General features: G+C 43.2%; 1 protein-coding gene across 3 annotated transcripts in view; it reads left to right on the top strand.

The window, feature by feature from the left end:
• LOC118397653 (CUB and sushi domain-containing protein 3-like) overlaps positions 1–17,716 on the top strand; it is a 660,396-nt gene that overhangs the window by 475,248 nt on the left and 167,432 nt on the right. For all 3 annotated transcript variants that reach the window (XM_052470057.1, XM_052470056.1, XM_052470055.1), the window contains 6 exons: positions 959–1,161; positions 1,449–1,640; positions 3,365–3,503; positions 8,226–8,413; positions 8,750–8,944; positions 9,331–9,447. In XM_052470057.1, the coding sequence (XP_052326017.1) occupies positions 959–1,161; positions 1,449–1,640; positions 3,365–3,503; positions 8,226–8,413; positions 8,750–8,944; positions 9,331–9,447 (1,034 nt within the window). The remainder of the gene's footprint in view (positions 1–958; positions 1,162–1,448; positions 1,641–3,364; positions 3,504–8,225; positions 8,414–8,749; positions 8,945–9,330; positions 9,448–17,716) is intronic.

Below are 17,716 nucleotides of genomic sequence, written 5' to 3'. Positions count from 1 at the left end.
AGCAGGGGTACAGGAGTACAGGTTGTCCCTCTGTCCTCTCTCCAGTCTAGTCTACAGATGCCAGATACTTCTTTGTTTTTTGCCTGTCCTGCACATCTTCGACCCCAGGGTTGGACAGCCTAATGAGACTCAAATGCTCAATCATAGACTCAATTATTAGTATTGCATGGAGCCGGAATGGTGTAACCTTGGAGGCAAACAATTTGTTCTGTTCCAACTCCCAGTGGCACACCTCGTTTGAAATCATATTTTTATTCATGACTTTCTTTATTTTCTTCCACTGGCGTCTTGATCAGCACAGTCTGCTGAATGGTGATGTGAAAGGAGTGTTATGACCACGTGCACCAATTACCTGCCAGGTTCTCTGACTTATAGCTCGTTGCTCGTAGCTTGATGTCTCTACAACATCATTATGCCTAGATAGGCACCTCAGTTTTGCATCCATGCAAAATAAAAAAAGGCACTGGGGCTTTCAGCTGAGTGCTTGCATTTTCTCAAAAAGGAATATCAAAAACCATGGAAGAAATATGAACAGATTTAGAACAAACTGTATTGCAGAACAAACTGTGTTTGTATGAGGAAACAGTTGTGTTGGTGTAACACATTCAGTGATTTGACTTGATTGATACCATTTTTGTCCATGAGGAGCAAAGGTCATCCACAAATTATAAAGTTATTGCTATGAGTATTGCAATTGTAACATATATGTTATTACTCTGTTATTCCATGATTTATTGCAAGTAATTTACTGCAGCCAAGGGTGGCAGTACTTTCTCAAAATTCCTAGGTTTTAGAGAAACCTGGAATCCTTCCACCAAGATTAACTGCTAATTCCGTCCTGATTCCAGGAATTTTCCAATTGGGATTTCTGGAAAACCTGGGGTTTTAGGGAACGTTACAGGAAGTTTGCAACCCTGCTGTAGTGTACATGATAATTTTCCTCCTCCTCATCTCTCAGCCTGCAGTTCCTGGCCTTCGACACAGAGGCATCCCATGACATCCTCAAGGTGTGGGACGGCCCTCCTGAGAATGAGATGTCCCTGAGGGAGGTGTCTGGCTCTCTGCTCCCCGAGGGGATCCACAGCACCCTCAACCTGGTCACCATCCAGTTTGAGACTGACTTCTACATCAGCAAGTCTGGCTTCGCTATCGAATTCTCAAGTGAGTAGTCTGTTTGTGAAAAGTCTTGGAAGTTTGTATCTTCTCTGTGTTTTACTGTGTCAGTTTCAGTATATCAGTTAGAATGTACGTGTTCGGGTTACCTGCTAAGAATGTTGTATTGTATGTGTTTGACTCTGTGATGGAAAACTTCACTCACTGTATTATCTGGGGACTTTAATTGACTCGATACTTAAAGCCAGACATACAAACTGTTTATCTGTTAACTGTTAACATAAAACCTATTTGCATAGACTCATGTGATTCCCTCCCTACGTTGTGACCGGCAGGTTCGGTGGCCACAGCCTGCAGAGACCCAGGTGTACCCATGAACGGCAGTCGTAACGGGGACGGGCGAGAGCCGGGTGACACTGTTACCGTTCTCTGTGACCCTGGGTATGAGCTCCAGGGAGAGATGAAGATTACCTGTATCCAGGTGGAGAACCGCTACTACTGGCAACCCAGCCCTCCTGTCTGCATAGGTAAGTGCTTTAATTACAGATAGAGCTAGGAGATTTTTCTCAGCACATGACCTGACCAGGAAAGGACCCTTGGCTCTAGTTATAGCTTTGTATTGAGGTTAGTACTGTTATGTTCTAATTATTATAGTAAGAACTCGACAGACACTATGAAAGCTTAAACCAGTATATTCTTCTCACAGGGCCAATACAGCTGCATTAGACAAAGACATGTTTTTACCTGTGGTAGTATACATACCCCACTTTGGGGTCTCCTCTTTATAAGTACTGCCACATGTGACCATTGTCCCTGCACTCGGCCCCTCCTAAGCTTACTTATGGCACCCCTCATGTCTCTATTATAACTACTGATTAATAATATAACTGATGATTAATAATAGTTCAAGCTCAGAAATGCAAACATATCAGTACAAACAGGTAGAGCCTGGGGTTTGTATTGAGGTGAGTACTAACAGGTGGAGCCTGGGGTTTGTATTGAGTTGAGTACTAACAGTTAGAGCCTGGGGTTTGTATTGAGGTGAGTACTAACAGGTGGAGCCTGGGGTTTGTATTGAGTTTAGTACTAACAGGCAGAGCCTGGGGTTTGTACTGAGTTGAGTACTAACAGGTGTTGGGGTTTGTATTGAGGTGAGTACTAACAGGTGGAGCCTGGGGTTTGTATTGAGTTTAGTACTAACAGGTAGAGCCTGGGGTTTGTACTGAGTTGAGTACTAACAGATGGAGCCTGGGGTTTGTATTGAGGTGAGTACTAACATATGGAGCCTGGGGTTTGTATTGAGGTGAGTACTAACATATGGAGCCTGGGGTTTGTATTGAGGTGAGTACTAACATATGGAGCCTGGGGTTTGTATTGAGGTGAGTACTAACATATGGAGCCTGGGGTTTGTATTGAGTTGAGTACTAACAGGTGTTGCCTGGGGTTTGTATTGAGGATTTTCTACTGACCACTATGTGCGAGCTGAGCAGGGAAAAGCTCTTGGCTGTCCTTATGGCCTTCTGTTGAGGTAAGTGCTTACAGGTAGATCCAGAAGTTTTCCTCTCTCTAACCTTACTTCCTCTCAATAGTTGTCTGTTGACTCCCATCTAAAGGAGCTGTAACAAGAAAAGAGCTCTGGGACAACTATCACGTAGCAGCCCATTGGTGTTGCAGAGAGACTTAGATCTGGCAACCCAGCCCAGGCTCCTAGCCTGCTAATAAACATATGGTATCCCTGAATGTTGCAGAACCTAGCACCAAGCAGTACTTGAGCTCTAAAGCCAATGAGATGAGTGACTGTCATTGCTTTCCAACCATTTTGAACAAGGCAAGCCATTGATGAATATCAAATTATTGGACGCAGAGCTGAAGATCCCTGTCTCTTTTCAGAGACGGCACACTTATAAGAAGTACCTTGACGAAACCTCAAGGATTCTTGTGTTTTAATGTGTTTTTGTACAGGGCCTGTGTGTAGAATTTGATCTCTCAAAACTCAATGCATCAATTACCATTATGGTTACAAAATCCCCAGGTTTTCCAGAAATCCTGGTTGGATTAGTCCAGGAATTTTCCAACCAGGATTTCTGAAAAACCTGGGGATTTTGGGAAAGTTATGAGAATTTTGCAACCCTATCCACCATTAAATCTCCACAGAATATCATGCAGTTTTCTGACTACAGAATAACAGAGACAGTTCATGTAAAGAGTGTCAGTTAGTATATTTTTTATTTGCTCACTTCTTCTCTTTCAGCCCCATGTGGAGGAAACTTGACTGGATCCAACGGCTTCATCCTGTCTCCCAACTTCCCCCATCCCTACCCCCACAGCAAGGACTGTGATTGGCTAATAGCTGTCAACTCGGACTATGTCCTATCGCTGGCCTTCATCAGGTAACGTGGCTGCATATTAGGCGCTAATACAGTTGAAGTTGGAAGTTTACATACACCTTAGCCAAATACATTTCAACTCAATTTTTCACAATTCCTGACATTTAATCCTAGTACAAATTCCCTGTCTTAGGTCAGTTAGGATCACCACTTTATTTTAAGAATGTGAAATGTCAGAATAATAGTAGAGAGAATGATTTATTTCAGCTTATATTTCATTCATCATATTCCCAGTGGGTCAGAAGTTTACATACACTCAATTAGTATTTGCTAGCAGTGCCTTTAAATTGTTTAACTTGTGTCAAATGTTTCGGGTAGCCTTCCACAAGCTTCCCACAATAAGTTGGGTGAATTTTGGCCCATTCCTCCTGACAGAGCTGGTGTAACTGAGTCAGGTTTGTTGCCCTCCTTGCTCGCACACACTTTTTCAGTTCTGCCCAAAAAATGTTCGATAGGAATGAGGTCAGGGCTTTATTGTCCTTAAGCCATTTTGCCACAACTTTGGAAGTATGCTTGGGTTCATTGTCCATTTGGAGGACCCATTTGCAACCAAGCTTTAACTTCCTGACTGATGTCTTGAGATGTTGCTTCAATATATCCACTTAATTTTCCTTCCTCATGATGCCATCTATTTTGTGAAGTGCACCAGTCCCTCCTGCAGCAAAACACCCCCACAACATGATGCTGCCACCACTGTGCATTGCGGTAGGGATGGTGTTCTTCGGCTTGCAAGCCTCCTCCTTTTTCCTCCAAACATAATGATGGTCATTATGGCCATCATGGTGGTGGTTTTGAAGCAGTGGCTTCTTCCTTGCTGAGCGGCCTTTCAGGTTATGTTGATATAGGACTCGTTTTACTGTGTATATAGATACTTTTGTACCTGTTTCCTCCAGCATCTTCACAAGGTCCTTTGCTGTTGTTCTGGGATTGATTTTCACTTTTCGCACCAAAGTACTTTCATCTCTAAGAGAACGGAAAGCGTCTCCTTCCTGAGCGGTACGACGGCTGCATGGTCCCATGGTGTTTATACTTGCGTACTATTGTTTGTACAGATGAACGTGGTACCTTCAGGCATTTGGAAATTGCTCCCAAGGATGAATCAGACTTGAGGAGGTCTACAATAATTTTTCTGAGGTCTTAGCTGATATCTTTTGATTTTCCCATGATGTCAAGCAAAGAGGCACTGAGTTTGAAGGCAGGCCTTGAAATACATCCACAGGTACACCTCCAATTGACTTAAATGATGTCAAAAGAAGCTTCTAAAGCCATGACAAAATTTTCTGGAATTTTCCAAGCTGTTCAAAGGCAGTCAACTTAGTGTATGTAAACTTTTGACCTACTGGAATTGTGATACAGTGAATTACAAGTGAAATAATCTGTCTGTAAACAATTGTTGGAAGAATTATTATTGTCATGCTCAAAGTTGATGGTCTAATTGACTTGCCAAAACTATAGTTTGTTAACAATACTTTTGTGGAGTGGTTGAAAAACGAGTTTTAATGACTCCAACCTAAGTGTATGTAAACTTCCGACTTCAACTGTAGGTGCTAGTTTTCTCCGAAGTGATTAAGGCCTACTCTACCTATTAGTTCCACTGAATGCACACATGCACGCAAGGTGGACATTAATGCGAATTTTGTCACAATCACATTGAGGGGTGTGAGGTGATTATAGAACGATCTCTGCTAACTGCTATCACTGTTATATTAAGATGCAATTCATGTGTTCCGCGGGTAATTAGCTTCCCCAGCTGGACTTCCTTGCTTTGACCTTTCTGAGCTCCCCACTTTTAAGGTGCTGTATCAAGACATCTCGGCCTGCGTTGACTGATGCAGCCAATTAATAGAAGAACAAAGCAAGAACTTAATGTGTTTCACACCTAAATTGCGTACATGTCTTCATTTAACCTTTGGCGCCGGCAAGGCTTGAGCAGGCGCAGGGGCCTTCCATGGCAGACAGGGGCCAAAGGTCAAAACGGGGTTAGGTTTGACTGCCGATAGGCTACACAGTGTGGTGTATAGCTAACAGATGTTACCGCTGCTGCCACAAGTTAAACCTCGAACTTAAAGCTGTGAGATGAGGCCTCCCCCTGCCTTTCCTCTACCAACAGCTAGCTCCTCCTGCTCCTGTCTGCATCAAAGTGTGATGCAGCCACGTACCTGTCCCTTGGCAACCCGCTCTGTGCCAGACATGAGGCTGTGAAATCCTAATCAGGAAGGTGTGTGTGTGTGTGTGTGTGTGTGTGTGTGTGTGTGTGTGTGTGTGTGTGTGTGTGTGTGTGTGTGTGTGTGTGTGTGTGTGTGTGTGTGTGTGTGTGTGTGTGTGTGTGTGTGTGTGTGTGTGTGTGTGTGTGTGTGTGTGTGTGTGTGTGGGGTGTGTGTGTGTGTGTGTGCGAGAGAGAGAAATTGAGGACTAAGCGTGAGAGAGAGAGAGTGAGGACTAAAGGTGTGTGAGAGAGACAGAGAGAGATTGAGGATTAAGGGTGAGAGATTGAGAGAGAGAGAAATTGAGGATTAAGAGTGAGCGATTGAGAGAGAGAAATTGAGGACTAAAATTGAGAGAGAGAGAGAAATTGAGGACTAAAGTTGAGAGAGAGAGAGATTGAGGACTAAAATTGAGAGGGAGAGAGATTGAGGACTACGGGTGAGAGTTTGAGAGAGAGAGATTGAGAGATTGAGGACTATGAGTGAGAGATTGAGAGAGAGAGATTGAGAGATTGAGGACTATGAGTGAGAGATTGAGAGAGAGAGATTGAGAGATTGAGGACTACGGGTGAGAGATTGAGAGAGAGAGATTTAGGACTAAAGATGAGCGATTTAGAGAGAGAGAGATTGAGGACTAAGGGTGAGAGATTGAGGACAGAGAGAGAGAACTTGTGCAAGACAGAAAAATAAAGAAAGAGAGGGGGTGTGTTAAAGGTAATATCTCCTTAGTTGTATTAAAAAAGTAATGTTTTATATTTGAGCTAAAAGCAAGCCACTGCAGTGATGAGGACACAGCTGTTTTCAAGCGACCAGTATCAGGCAGCCATTTTGGTTCCACCAGTTAGACAGTTTCATCTGGTGTGTAAAGTGAGCTCTCTTCTCATTTGAATGGTCCTATCCCACAAAACAATGAAGTAAATAACACAGTACAGTGGAAAAGTGGCTATTGGCAGTGGGACGTGGTACAGGGTTAACCAGGGTTCTCTAATGACTCCATTACTGACACTATTCTCCCCCAAAAAGACCACCACATTAAATATGTTGCCAATCAAAATAGAGAAAATTAATAATAATATATTGTAAAAAAGTCAGGGTTGACATGGTGAGGAATAAGGAGGCCCAGCACCTAGCCCTGGGGGACACCATTTGTAACTGCACCAGTGTAATATTATATAGTAAAAAATGACAGCCTGGGAACAGTGGGTTAACTGCCTGTTCAGGGGCAGAATGAGAGATTTGTACCTTGTCAGCTCGGGGGTTTGAACTCGCAACCTTCCAGTTACTAGTCCAACGCTCTAACCACTAGGCTACGCTGCTGCCATTGCACTGGCAAGATGGCAAATTTGGATTTCATTGTCATTGTCACCAAATTGGGTATTATCTTCGCCACGTATTTGTTAGCTATCAAGTAAAATTGGTTGAGTGACAGCTCCAGGCTAAGCTATTAAAACCATCTGAACACATCTGGTTATCAACATTTAATGACTTTATTAATATGGTGTAGAGCATGTTTGGATTTCTATTATCTTACAATGAGCCCTTAGCCTTAGACACAGGCTCATTGAAGTGTGGCAATACCACTTAGCGTACTCTTTCAGAAATATTATTAAAGAAAAGACACCTCCAAATCTCTCTTATGTAAATGAACTTCCCTGATAGAGAAAATGCACACACACACACACACACACACACACACACACACACACACACACACACACACACACACACACACACACACACACACACACACACACACACACACACACACACACACACACACACACACACACACACACACACACACACACACACACACACACACACACACACACACACACACACACACACACACACACTCATTCTCGGAAATGCGGAGCATGGGAGAGGAGCTGTTAGTAGAAAAACTTTTGTGATGAGGTTGCAGCTCAATAGGATAAGTGCCTCATCTTTGACTATACCAAAGCAATTACACTCCCCGGGTATTTATAGATGCTAGCATCCTTGGTGTTAGCTTTTTCCCACAGAACAGATAAGGGAAATTAATGGAGCGCTAGCAACCGCTAACTGGGAAAAGGGGGATATCATCATGTTGTCAGCCTCCACAGCTGAGACCCATAGAGAGGAGAAGTTACAGATGATCTGAGGAATCTATTCCTTACTATCTGTGGCATTGGGTGGACACAGGCATCTGAGGCATCTGTCACTGTGTGCCAATGTGTGAATCGCGGGGCCTTTCGAGTGTTGTCGCTAACCTCCCACCTCGACCGTGCATACAAGGACATGAAAGCAAACAATAGTTTCTAGTCATCTCTGCCGATTTGATTTGATGTATTACTGTATACGGCACACACAGATTTATTGAAACCCAAACAAGCTCAGCAGAAAGAGAGAGAGAGAGTTTCTCTAAAAAAAGAACACACTCCTCCAGATATGGTATGGCGGGGAATTGGATGGAGTCTTTGATCTGATTTGTCTCTTTCTCTCTTACTCTCTCGCTCTCTCTCTCTATCTCTCCCTCTAGTTTCAGCATTGAGCCCAACTATGACTTCCTGTATATCTACGACGGACCAGACAGCAACAGCCCTCTGATTGGTAGCTTTCAGGACAGCAAGCTTCCGGAGAGGATTGAGAGCAGCTCCAACACCATGCACCTGGCTTTCCGCAGCGATGGCTCTGTCAGCTACACCGGTTTCCACCTGGAATACAAAGGTAGTAGGACAGAGGAACGTTTCTGCTTAGCTGTTTAGATTGGTTCCTATACCAACGTCAGAAATGTGCATAGTTTCCTTTCATTGTTTTGTATGCGCAGAATGTGTCATGAGAATCCAAATGCTTTCTATCCACAGTATTCTGGTAGTAGAGGTGGATACAATGTTTTAGCATTTGAATTAGGAGTTTTGTTAAACTCTCCTGAACATCTTTCAACAAATAAACTCCCTCACTGCCAGTGTTACCTGTTTGCATCTCCTATTCACACTACTGTTAAAGCTTATTTGTTATATACAGCATATACTGTATGTGTATATATATCTTTCCCCTCTTCAGCCAAGCTGCGTGAGTCGTGCTTTGATCCAGGCAGTGTGATGAACGGGACCAGGCTGGGCAGCGACTACAAGCTGGGTTCCACCGTGACGTTCTACTGCGAGTCGGGCTACGTACTCCAGGGCTACTCCACGCTCACCTGCATCATGGGGGACGACGGCAGGCCCGGCTGGAACAGGGTGCTGCCCAGCTGTCAAGGTACAAAACATGCATACTGACATAGGCCTACCTGTTGAAGCTAGAGAAAGGCCATTAGATATGGTCATAGCAGTGTACTAACGGAAATAAATATGTTAGGATGTTTACTGAGCTGGGAGAAAAATCCAATAAAACAATTTGTTTTGGGGATTGCCCAAAAGTTGTAGTAGCCACTGTAAAACAATCAATATGACTTACAGCACACATGTAAGCACACGGTAGATAATCACAAGACTAGACTGCTAAGCTGTCTGTGTAATCCTTGTGTGTGTTCCATGCTGCTCACTTCTGGAAGACTTCGCATTGGCCAATGTATTGAATAAATGTGAGCTAGATGCTCCTTCAGAAGTTGAGCGGTGCTTTGTGTGTCTGTTTGTGTTCCCCAGCACCGTGTGGGAGTCGTTCCACAGGGTCAGAGGGCACGGTGCTGTCTCCTAACTTCCCCCGCAACTACACCTCAGGACACAGCTGTGTGTACTCCATCTCCGTGCCACGAGAGTTCGGTAAGTACACAAGGTTATACAATTAATTCATATTTGAGTGAAATGACCATGATAAGCTCGGGACTTTGGTAAGGACACACGTCCTGACACTTGTGCTTGGGATATGTTTCGTGTGACATATGCTGGAGGTGGCATGAACTCATAACAGTCTTTCGTAAAAGACAGATTTTGCTGCCAACTCTGTGCCACCTAAGTTTGGTAAGGACACATACAGCATAAACTTAAACGTCGAGACCCTTGGTGTGAAATAAGATCAATGTGGTGGGAATTCATGACAGTCTGTGAACTTTTTAACAAAAGATGGACTTCACTGAAAATACTGTAGCAGTCTTCTTTGCTTCATAGCAGATTTCAATTTCATGCATTTTTAAAGCAAAACATCGATGTTGAAAAAGTTCAACACATCCATCAGCATTGTTCAACACATCCATCAGCATTGTTCAACACATCCATCAGCATTGTTCAACACATCCATCAGCATTGTTCAACACATCCATCAGCATTGTTCAACACATCCATCAGCATTGTTCACATCCATCAGCATTGTTCAACACATCCATCAGCATTGTTCAACACATCCATCAGCATTGTTCAACACATCCATCAGCATTGTTCAACACATCCATCAGCATTGTTCAACCCATCCATCAGCATTGTTCAACCCATCCATCAGCATTGTTCAACACATCCATCAGCATTGTTCAACACATCCATCAGCATTGTTCAACACATCCATCAGCATTGTTCAACACATCCATCAGCATTGTTCAACACATCCATCAGCATTGTTCAACACATCCATCAGCATTGTTCAACACATCCATCAGCATTGTTCAACACATCCATCAGCATTGTTCAACACATCCATCAGCATTGTTCAACACATCCATCATCGCTTTGGGAAAATGTTGCCATTTCATCTTGACATTAGGCCCACGATTTGATGACATTGGCTTCTGCTGTATAAATATTTTTGTGTTCTTCATTCCATTTTCTTCTTTCATCAGTATAGTCCCTCAGAGGTGGCTGTAAGAAAACCTTCAGTGGATGAATTAGATGTGTCCTACTATATTAGGGTTCGCTGTAAAATGTGCAGGGTCAGAAACAGCAAAGTGATGCGCACGTGTAACTAAGCAACAACCCGTCAATTTGCTGTGACGTGCAGTTTTAAAAAGCTTTTTATTGGCATTAGGACTTTTCTCACCAGAGGTTGAGGCATAATAGTGATTTTACATCAGGGGGATGTGATTTGTCTGTCTTCAACTGATTCTCACATTTGATAATTATATCGACTCCAAAACTTTATTCTAATGCTCATATTTCCTTTCATGTGGTTAGGATGACTGTTTTTCACTGATTGGTCTCTCTTCCAATAGTCTTCAATGCATCATGTTATGTGAGTTAACCCTGTAAATTGGATGAAAAGATTGAAATGTTTCAGCATGCTAGCTTGTTATATTGCAAAGTGTTACAATACCATTGCACTTGATTTACACTGCCTATCTTAATCAATCAGCGAAAACAATGTAGTAGAAAAGTAAATTGTGTTACATTTGGACAGCAACCACGGCCTGTCTCTGTTGTTGTGGCTGCAACTCAATCCTCTGTTTGTGCCTATTCCATAGCATGGGGCTTGTGAAAGTGGTCTTTTTCTACATAATAGGATCCGTACAATTGTCTCAATCGTCTGTAAAACCCGATCCGTGTGAGCTACAAACTAATAAGTCAACACCAATGAAAGATTAGACTCTCGCAAACACGACAGTTTTGACTCTACGACATCCACAAGCTTTACGACAGTCGCCTGAACTCTGTCATGGATGTCCTGATTTTGAAGAGGTCTTCTCACAAAACCGACAGTCTAGGTAGACCAAACCATTGGAGCTACAAACTAATGTGTCACCAATATCGAAAAAGGCGTCTCTCACAAACACGAAAGTCTGAAGGTAACCCAGTGTCAGGCTGTAAAAATAGCAGAAATGTGCCACGAATAACGTGACAAAACATGGGTCAAATTTTTGTCGTTGTTTTTCTTATATCTCTCAGATATAGGACAGACACTTCAAAATCTTGATCCTTGTGATTTATTTTTGGACTGTCTGTTTAGCCATGGACGCGTGTTATTTAATGTGATTCTATGAGCTACGGCAGTAAAGGCCAAATTCAATCTTCCATCAAAGAAAAACTTTTGATACCTACTGGGGTCCTAAAATCCTAAATCAGGTGGCTAAATGATGCATTGTATAATCATATTAAAACAATTCCATATCTTAGCCAGATATTGTGATCTAAGGGCTTAGACCTACAGGTAACAACAACAAATGTTATTTAACAAATATTTATCTCACTGTTACACTTAACGTTTTAAGCTTCACCACCATTCGTTTATGAATGTGCTTTAAAGCTGATTATTTGAAAGAAAAGAGATGATTATGTGTGCCATACACAATACAGATATAACTCAGGTTACTCAGTAGAGTTTTGCTCAGACATTGGGGGGCAATGGGAAGGATTGTTGTGAGGATTATTTCTCATTTCTATCCCTCTGTGACCCAGTCCTGTCAGTCCTCTAACTCGGAGTTCACAATACTGCTCTCTCAAACCCAGAGATATCCATTTAAAAGGAGTGCATTTGTTCTCTAAAGCCGGATACAAAAAGCCTGGCTGTTTTGTGGTGTGGATTTGCTCAAAGGGGATTGACTCTTCAAAAGCCCTTCTTAACACTCACTCGGTACTGTTAGCTGTTGTCTCTGGCTGTAACTATTATAAATGTCTATATCCACCCCGTTGCGTTTATTTATAGACTTTGTGTGTGTGTGTGTGTGTGTGTGTGTGTGTCTTATTACCCCGATACCTCCACAGTATAGTTATAATGTAATGAATATCAGTCATTTAATATGATATGAATATTACATTGGATTTGAAACTATCAGGCTTAGTAAACAATGTGGAGGATAATTGATTGCTGGCTACAATTGGCAGAATGTGCTCTAATCACTATATTAAAATATGCAAGCATTGTTCTGTACAAGCTACATAGCATATCTCTGTCACATGGACTTTTGGGGTAGACACATCTGAAGCCAAGGTTATCTGAAATGTGCCAGGATTCAGGAGAGCGTTAGTAAGCCTGTTCTAGCTCCTGTGTTTGGTCCAAGTGAAGACTGTAAAGCTTCAGGTTCTTTTCACCCATGGAAAAACACAAATACAATTCACCTGAACAAGATCAATAAAGACATAAATATATTGGAGATGGGGAAGTTTGTTCCCAAGATGTAGGTTTGTAATGCACGACCAACAGGGAGCCAACAGGGAGCAAACAGGGAGCCAACGGGGAGCTAAGGGGGAGCTAAGGGGGAGCCAACGGGGAGCAAACAGGGAGCTACGGGGGAGCTAAGGGGGAGCTAAGGGGGAGCTAACGGGGAGCCAACGGGGAGAAAACGGGGTGCAAACGGGGAGCAAAGGGGGATCTAACGGGGAGCTAACGGGGAGCAAACGGGGAGCCAACGGGGAGCAAAGGGGGAGCTAACGGGGAGCCAACGGGGAGCCAACGGGGAGCAAAGGGGGAGAAAACGGGAGCAAACGGGGAGCAAAGGGGGAGCAAAGGGGGAGCTAACGGGAGCTAACGGGGAGCTAAGGGGGAGCCAACGGGGAGCAAAGGGGGAGAAAACGGGGTGCAAACGGGGAGCAAAGGGGGAGCAAACGGGGAGCTAACGGGGAGCTAAGGGGGAGCTAAGGGGGAGCTAACGGGGAGCTAACGGGGAGCTAAGGGGGAGCTAAGGGGGAGCCAACGGGGAGCTAAGGGGGAGCCAACGGGGAGCCAACGGGGAGCCAACGGGGCGCAAAGGGGGAGAAAACGGGGTGCAAACGGGGAGCAAAGGGGGAGCAAAGGGGGAGCTAACGGGGAGCTAAGGGGGAGCTAAGGGGAGCTAAGGGGGAGCCAACGGGGAGCCAACGGGGAGAAAACGGGGTGCAAACGGGGAGCTAACGGGGGAGCTAACGGGGAGCAAACGGGGAGCAAACGGGAAGCTAACGGGGAGCCAACGGGGAGCAAAGGGGGAGCTAACGGGGGAGCTAACGGGGAGCTAACGGGGAGCTAACGGGAGCCAACGGGGAGCAAAGGGGGAGCTAACAGGGGAGCTAACGGGGAGCTAACGGGGAGATAACGGGGAGCTAACAGGGAGCAAAGGGGGAGCTAACGGGGGAGCTAACGGGGAGCTAACGGGGAGCTAACGGGGAGCTAACAGGGAGCTAAGGTTCAGTGATTTCATTGGATTTTCATCTGAAGGTAATAGGTATCATGGATATTAACATAGACAGTAGTCTTAGACAGCGTCTTTTGTACACCTCTGCTTTATCTGCCATTGGTTTTGATTGACCTGATCTTTGATCACTGTGAGCAGCACATTCTGGACATAAATCACTGGTAACATCAGTAGCAAGGGACCACAACACACACACACACACATAGAAAGACATACACACTTCCATGGACGCATGCACAAACACACACACACATACACAAATGCATATAAATGCACTCACCCACACACACAGACGGACACGTACACAGATGCATACACACACAAACAGATTGTTACAAGATGCAGGCATCGCAGTTTGTTGTTTCCTCTGACAAACAATGCTAACGGTGGGAAGGCTGAATTCTCATTTCACTAGCCCAGCGGGATAACTGCTTGCAATAATGAAGTCATTGCAACCAGCTTAGTCGTCTGGGACAATAGCTGAAGTTTTTGCTGGAATCAGTACATTTTTGAGCAACAACGGCACAGTACATTTGTGACATCTCTTGATAATACGAAATCCTAGATCAGCACTCCTACTCTGAAGGTGGCTCAGACTCAGAGCTAGCCTTTCTGAGGTCAAGTGTTAATCCTATGGGTTCACTGCTCTACATTTCTTTTGCCTCTATGGCCTATTTATTGCCTTAGCTCCCTAATCTTCTACATTTGCACACACTACATAGATTTATCAATCGTGTTATTGACTGTACGTTTGTTTATGTGTTACTCTGTGTTGTTTTTGTCGCACTGCTTTGCTTTATCTTGGCCAATGTAAATGAGAACTGGCCATTTTAAGATGTCAGGCTTAAATCCGTTCAACCATTAAGGCATAGTGACTCACTCACTACCCAAACCAGATACAACTGGTTTCAAGTGGCAAAGAGACGTCATGTGATCTCCCTCTGCAATCTAGTGGACGAACTGGAAATCAGACATAGCATACAGTATATATATATATATATATATATATATATATACATACAATGGATATGTAGAGACTTCAGCTTTCTCCTCATTCCTTTAAGACACAACATGAAGGTATGGCACGTTGCGCACGCCCTGCACCTTTAAAATGGCTGTGTGCCAATGGGAATTTGTGCATGTTTAGAGCACAACAATTAGGTAAAGATCTGAGAATTCATTTTGGAACAGTAGCTGGTGACATATTTTATCTCAAACCTAGACTTTCAAATGTCTTATTCCACAAAATGGGGATTTTTTATGTATATATATATTTAATTCAATCGTCTCTGTGGTAGTCACAAACACCTTTATCTGAATCCCATACTTCTTACCTTACTAACAGTACTAAACCGTGTTTGTAGGACTTGAAACCAACATTTAATGAGGCTAGTATACAATATTATGCGTAGTTTAGAAAATGTCACCAGAGGGCGTCAGAGTTTAACAGACCCACTCAAACAGATGTCATGGCCATAATGCATCCCCATGCAGTATCCAATATGGTTTTGGAAATTCCAAAGAACAGAATAAACTCAAACGTCTGTATATCAAAAGGAAGACCTGTTTTGGTTTGTAAGTCTGAAAAATGTGTCTTGCAACTCAATTTACTACCTTTTTGATATACTTTGTTCAACGATATAATATTGTTACATACTCCTCTTGGGAACGCACCACCCCGCTACATCTCAACTCCCCGTGGAGTGAAAACAGTATATGATCGTAGGTGCTGGGAAGTACGACAGAAGCAGAGAAAAATACCATTTACAGGGAATTTATTATTCCTTAACACGGTAATGTGGGGAAAAGGGGCTGGATGGAACCAAAGCAAAGAAAGTAAAAGTTAGAGTCCCCTCTCCTACCTTACCTGCCTTCCCACTTCTTACCTAACCTTAAGCACCACCTGGCACGCCTTCCCCCCCTGGGAACAAATAAAACATAATAATTTAAGGGAACAATTTCAGTTAACTAAAAACACTAAGTCCTATTGGCATACACATACCTCTGAAGGAGCAGCTACAAAATAATGTCAACAAAACTGGACACACAGGACACAAAAAGAAGCTCTCCTTCCTGAGGGAGGAACACTGGCTTTTATCTAGCTGGAGAAGGAGTTGGTAATTGAAGAGACAGCTGTTTCCCCTGACAAGAGGGATGGGTCAGAGCTCCAATCAGCGATGGAGCTGACCAGTCAGCTGCTTTAGGATTCCAGGAAGCCATTTCCTGAAATACACACACATACAAACCCACAACAACACAGAAACTGGGGAATGTAACAATACAAAAAGTTGATATTACAGTTTCAATGCATGAAAATGGCACTTGTTTTTTATTGACTGAATATATATGAGGCAATTTAGCAGTTAGGATTTGTTATCTGTAATGGTTATGATAAATTAGGCATAGTTGCGCACTGTTGGCATGTAGATAAATCCACTTTTTTTTTAGTGCTGGTTATCTGTTCTAAAAATTGCTTCTTCTTTTTGGTGAGGGGGGTGGGGGGGTACTCAAAAATAAATCATGCAAGTACTCAAACAGTCCAAAAAGGTCAAATGCCCATCCCTACCACTCACCCATTCATTCGTTTCCCCCAAACCCAGAGCCACCAATGTTAAAGAATGCACTGTTCTGCAGCAATTTTTTTATGTTTCATTATTCTGTCACAAAGAATGACAGCAGCAATATTTCAGACAATGACAAGTTTGGTCTCGCAGATGATTAATGTAGAAGGAGAGAGAGCAGAGAGTGAAAGTGCTTCTCTCCCATCACTCTCTTTCTCTCTCACCCCTTTCTGCCCCCCCTATCTCTTTCTCTCACTCTCTCTCTGGCCTCAGGCACACCATGTAAAATCAATGGAGAGATCTTCCACTTCTCCTACCATTCCACTCACATTTGGGTGAACTATCCCTTTAATTGGAGATTACGTTTGTATAGTCGTATAAATCTTGTCCTTTTTTGGTCTATCACCTTATTCTGGTGTTAAAAGGTCATTGATTTGTATTAAACCTGTTACTAAACAACCTGGGGGATGCATTATTCGCAATTAGCATCAAATAAAATCATATATAATATACTACTTTGGCATTTACAGTCCCAACAACAGTAGATGACTGCAATTCCAGGCAGCAGAACACACACACATAAAACATAGACGCACGAAAGCACACACTTCCACCACATGATTTACTACTGCTGTTACCAAGGGAATCATTTCATCATTATGTTTTGTTTTTACTGATGGGCTGTCTGCCATCATCTCCAGCCCATTTAAGGCTAATAAGGGAAATGGAAAACCTAGTCAGTAGCACAACTGAGGGCATTCAACCAAAATGTGTTTCCCTCTTTTAACCCAAACCCTCTGAATCAGAGAGGTGATGTGGGCTGCCTCAATCGACATCCACATTATCGGAACCCGTGGAGCAGTTGTTGTTGGCGATTAACTTTCCAGCTCGGAGAGTAGAAATAGTGACCTTTCGTTTACTGGCCCAATGCTCTTAACTGCTATGCTACCTGTCGCCCCGTAATACCAACCCAAAGTGGCAAACGGACATATTTGCACATTTCAATACTTTCAAACATCCGCTGTCAGAGCACCTGAGTTTGGAGAAGAAAAAAGTCTGAAATAATACAGAAATTGCATGATATTGACTGAGCTGTCTAGTTGTTGCATAATTGAGCTGATGTGCATGTTAGTTAAAAGAGAGAAACATTAACCCATGCCATGAAACTATTGAACATTTACCACTATTGTGGTATGCCATTGTTGACTCTTTGTGCAACACAGGCTTGAGAGAGAGAGAGAGAGAGAGAGAGAGAGAGAGAGAGAGAGAGAGAGAGAGAGGGAGAATCCCTCATCACTTCTAAAACCGTATATCTAACCCATCTTCTCCAGCTATACAGACGGCCTCCCCGACACATCATATCTCCTGAAACATGTCCACACTTTTTATCATTTTATAGAATTCAAATTCCACCCTAAGGCGCACAGAGACCATCCCATTAAA

This window comes from Oncorhynchus keta, chromosome 19 (genome assembly GCF_023373465.1).
Source record: "Oncorhynchus keta strain PuntledgeMale-10-30-2019 chromosome 19, Oket_V2, whole genome shotgun sequence".
Classification (NCBI taxonomy): Eukaryota; Metazoa; Chordata; class Actinopteri; order Salmoniformes; family Salmonidae; genus Oncorhynchus; species Oncorhynchus keta.
The sequence above is the reverse complement of the archived record's forward strand: the minus strand, read 5'-3'. Positions and strand labels throughout refer to the sequence as shown.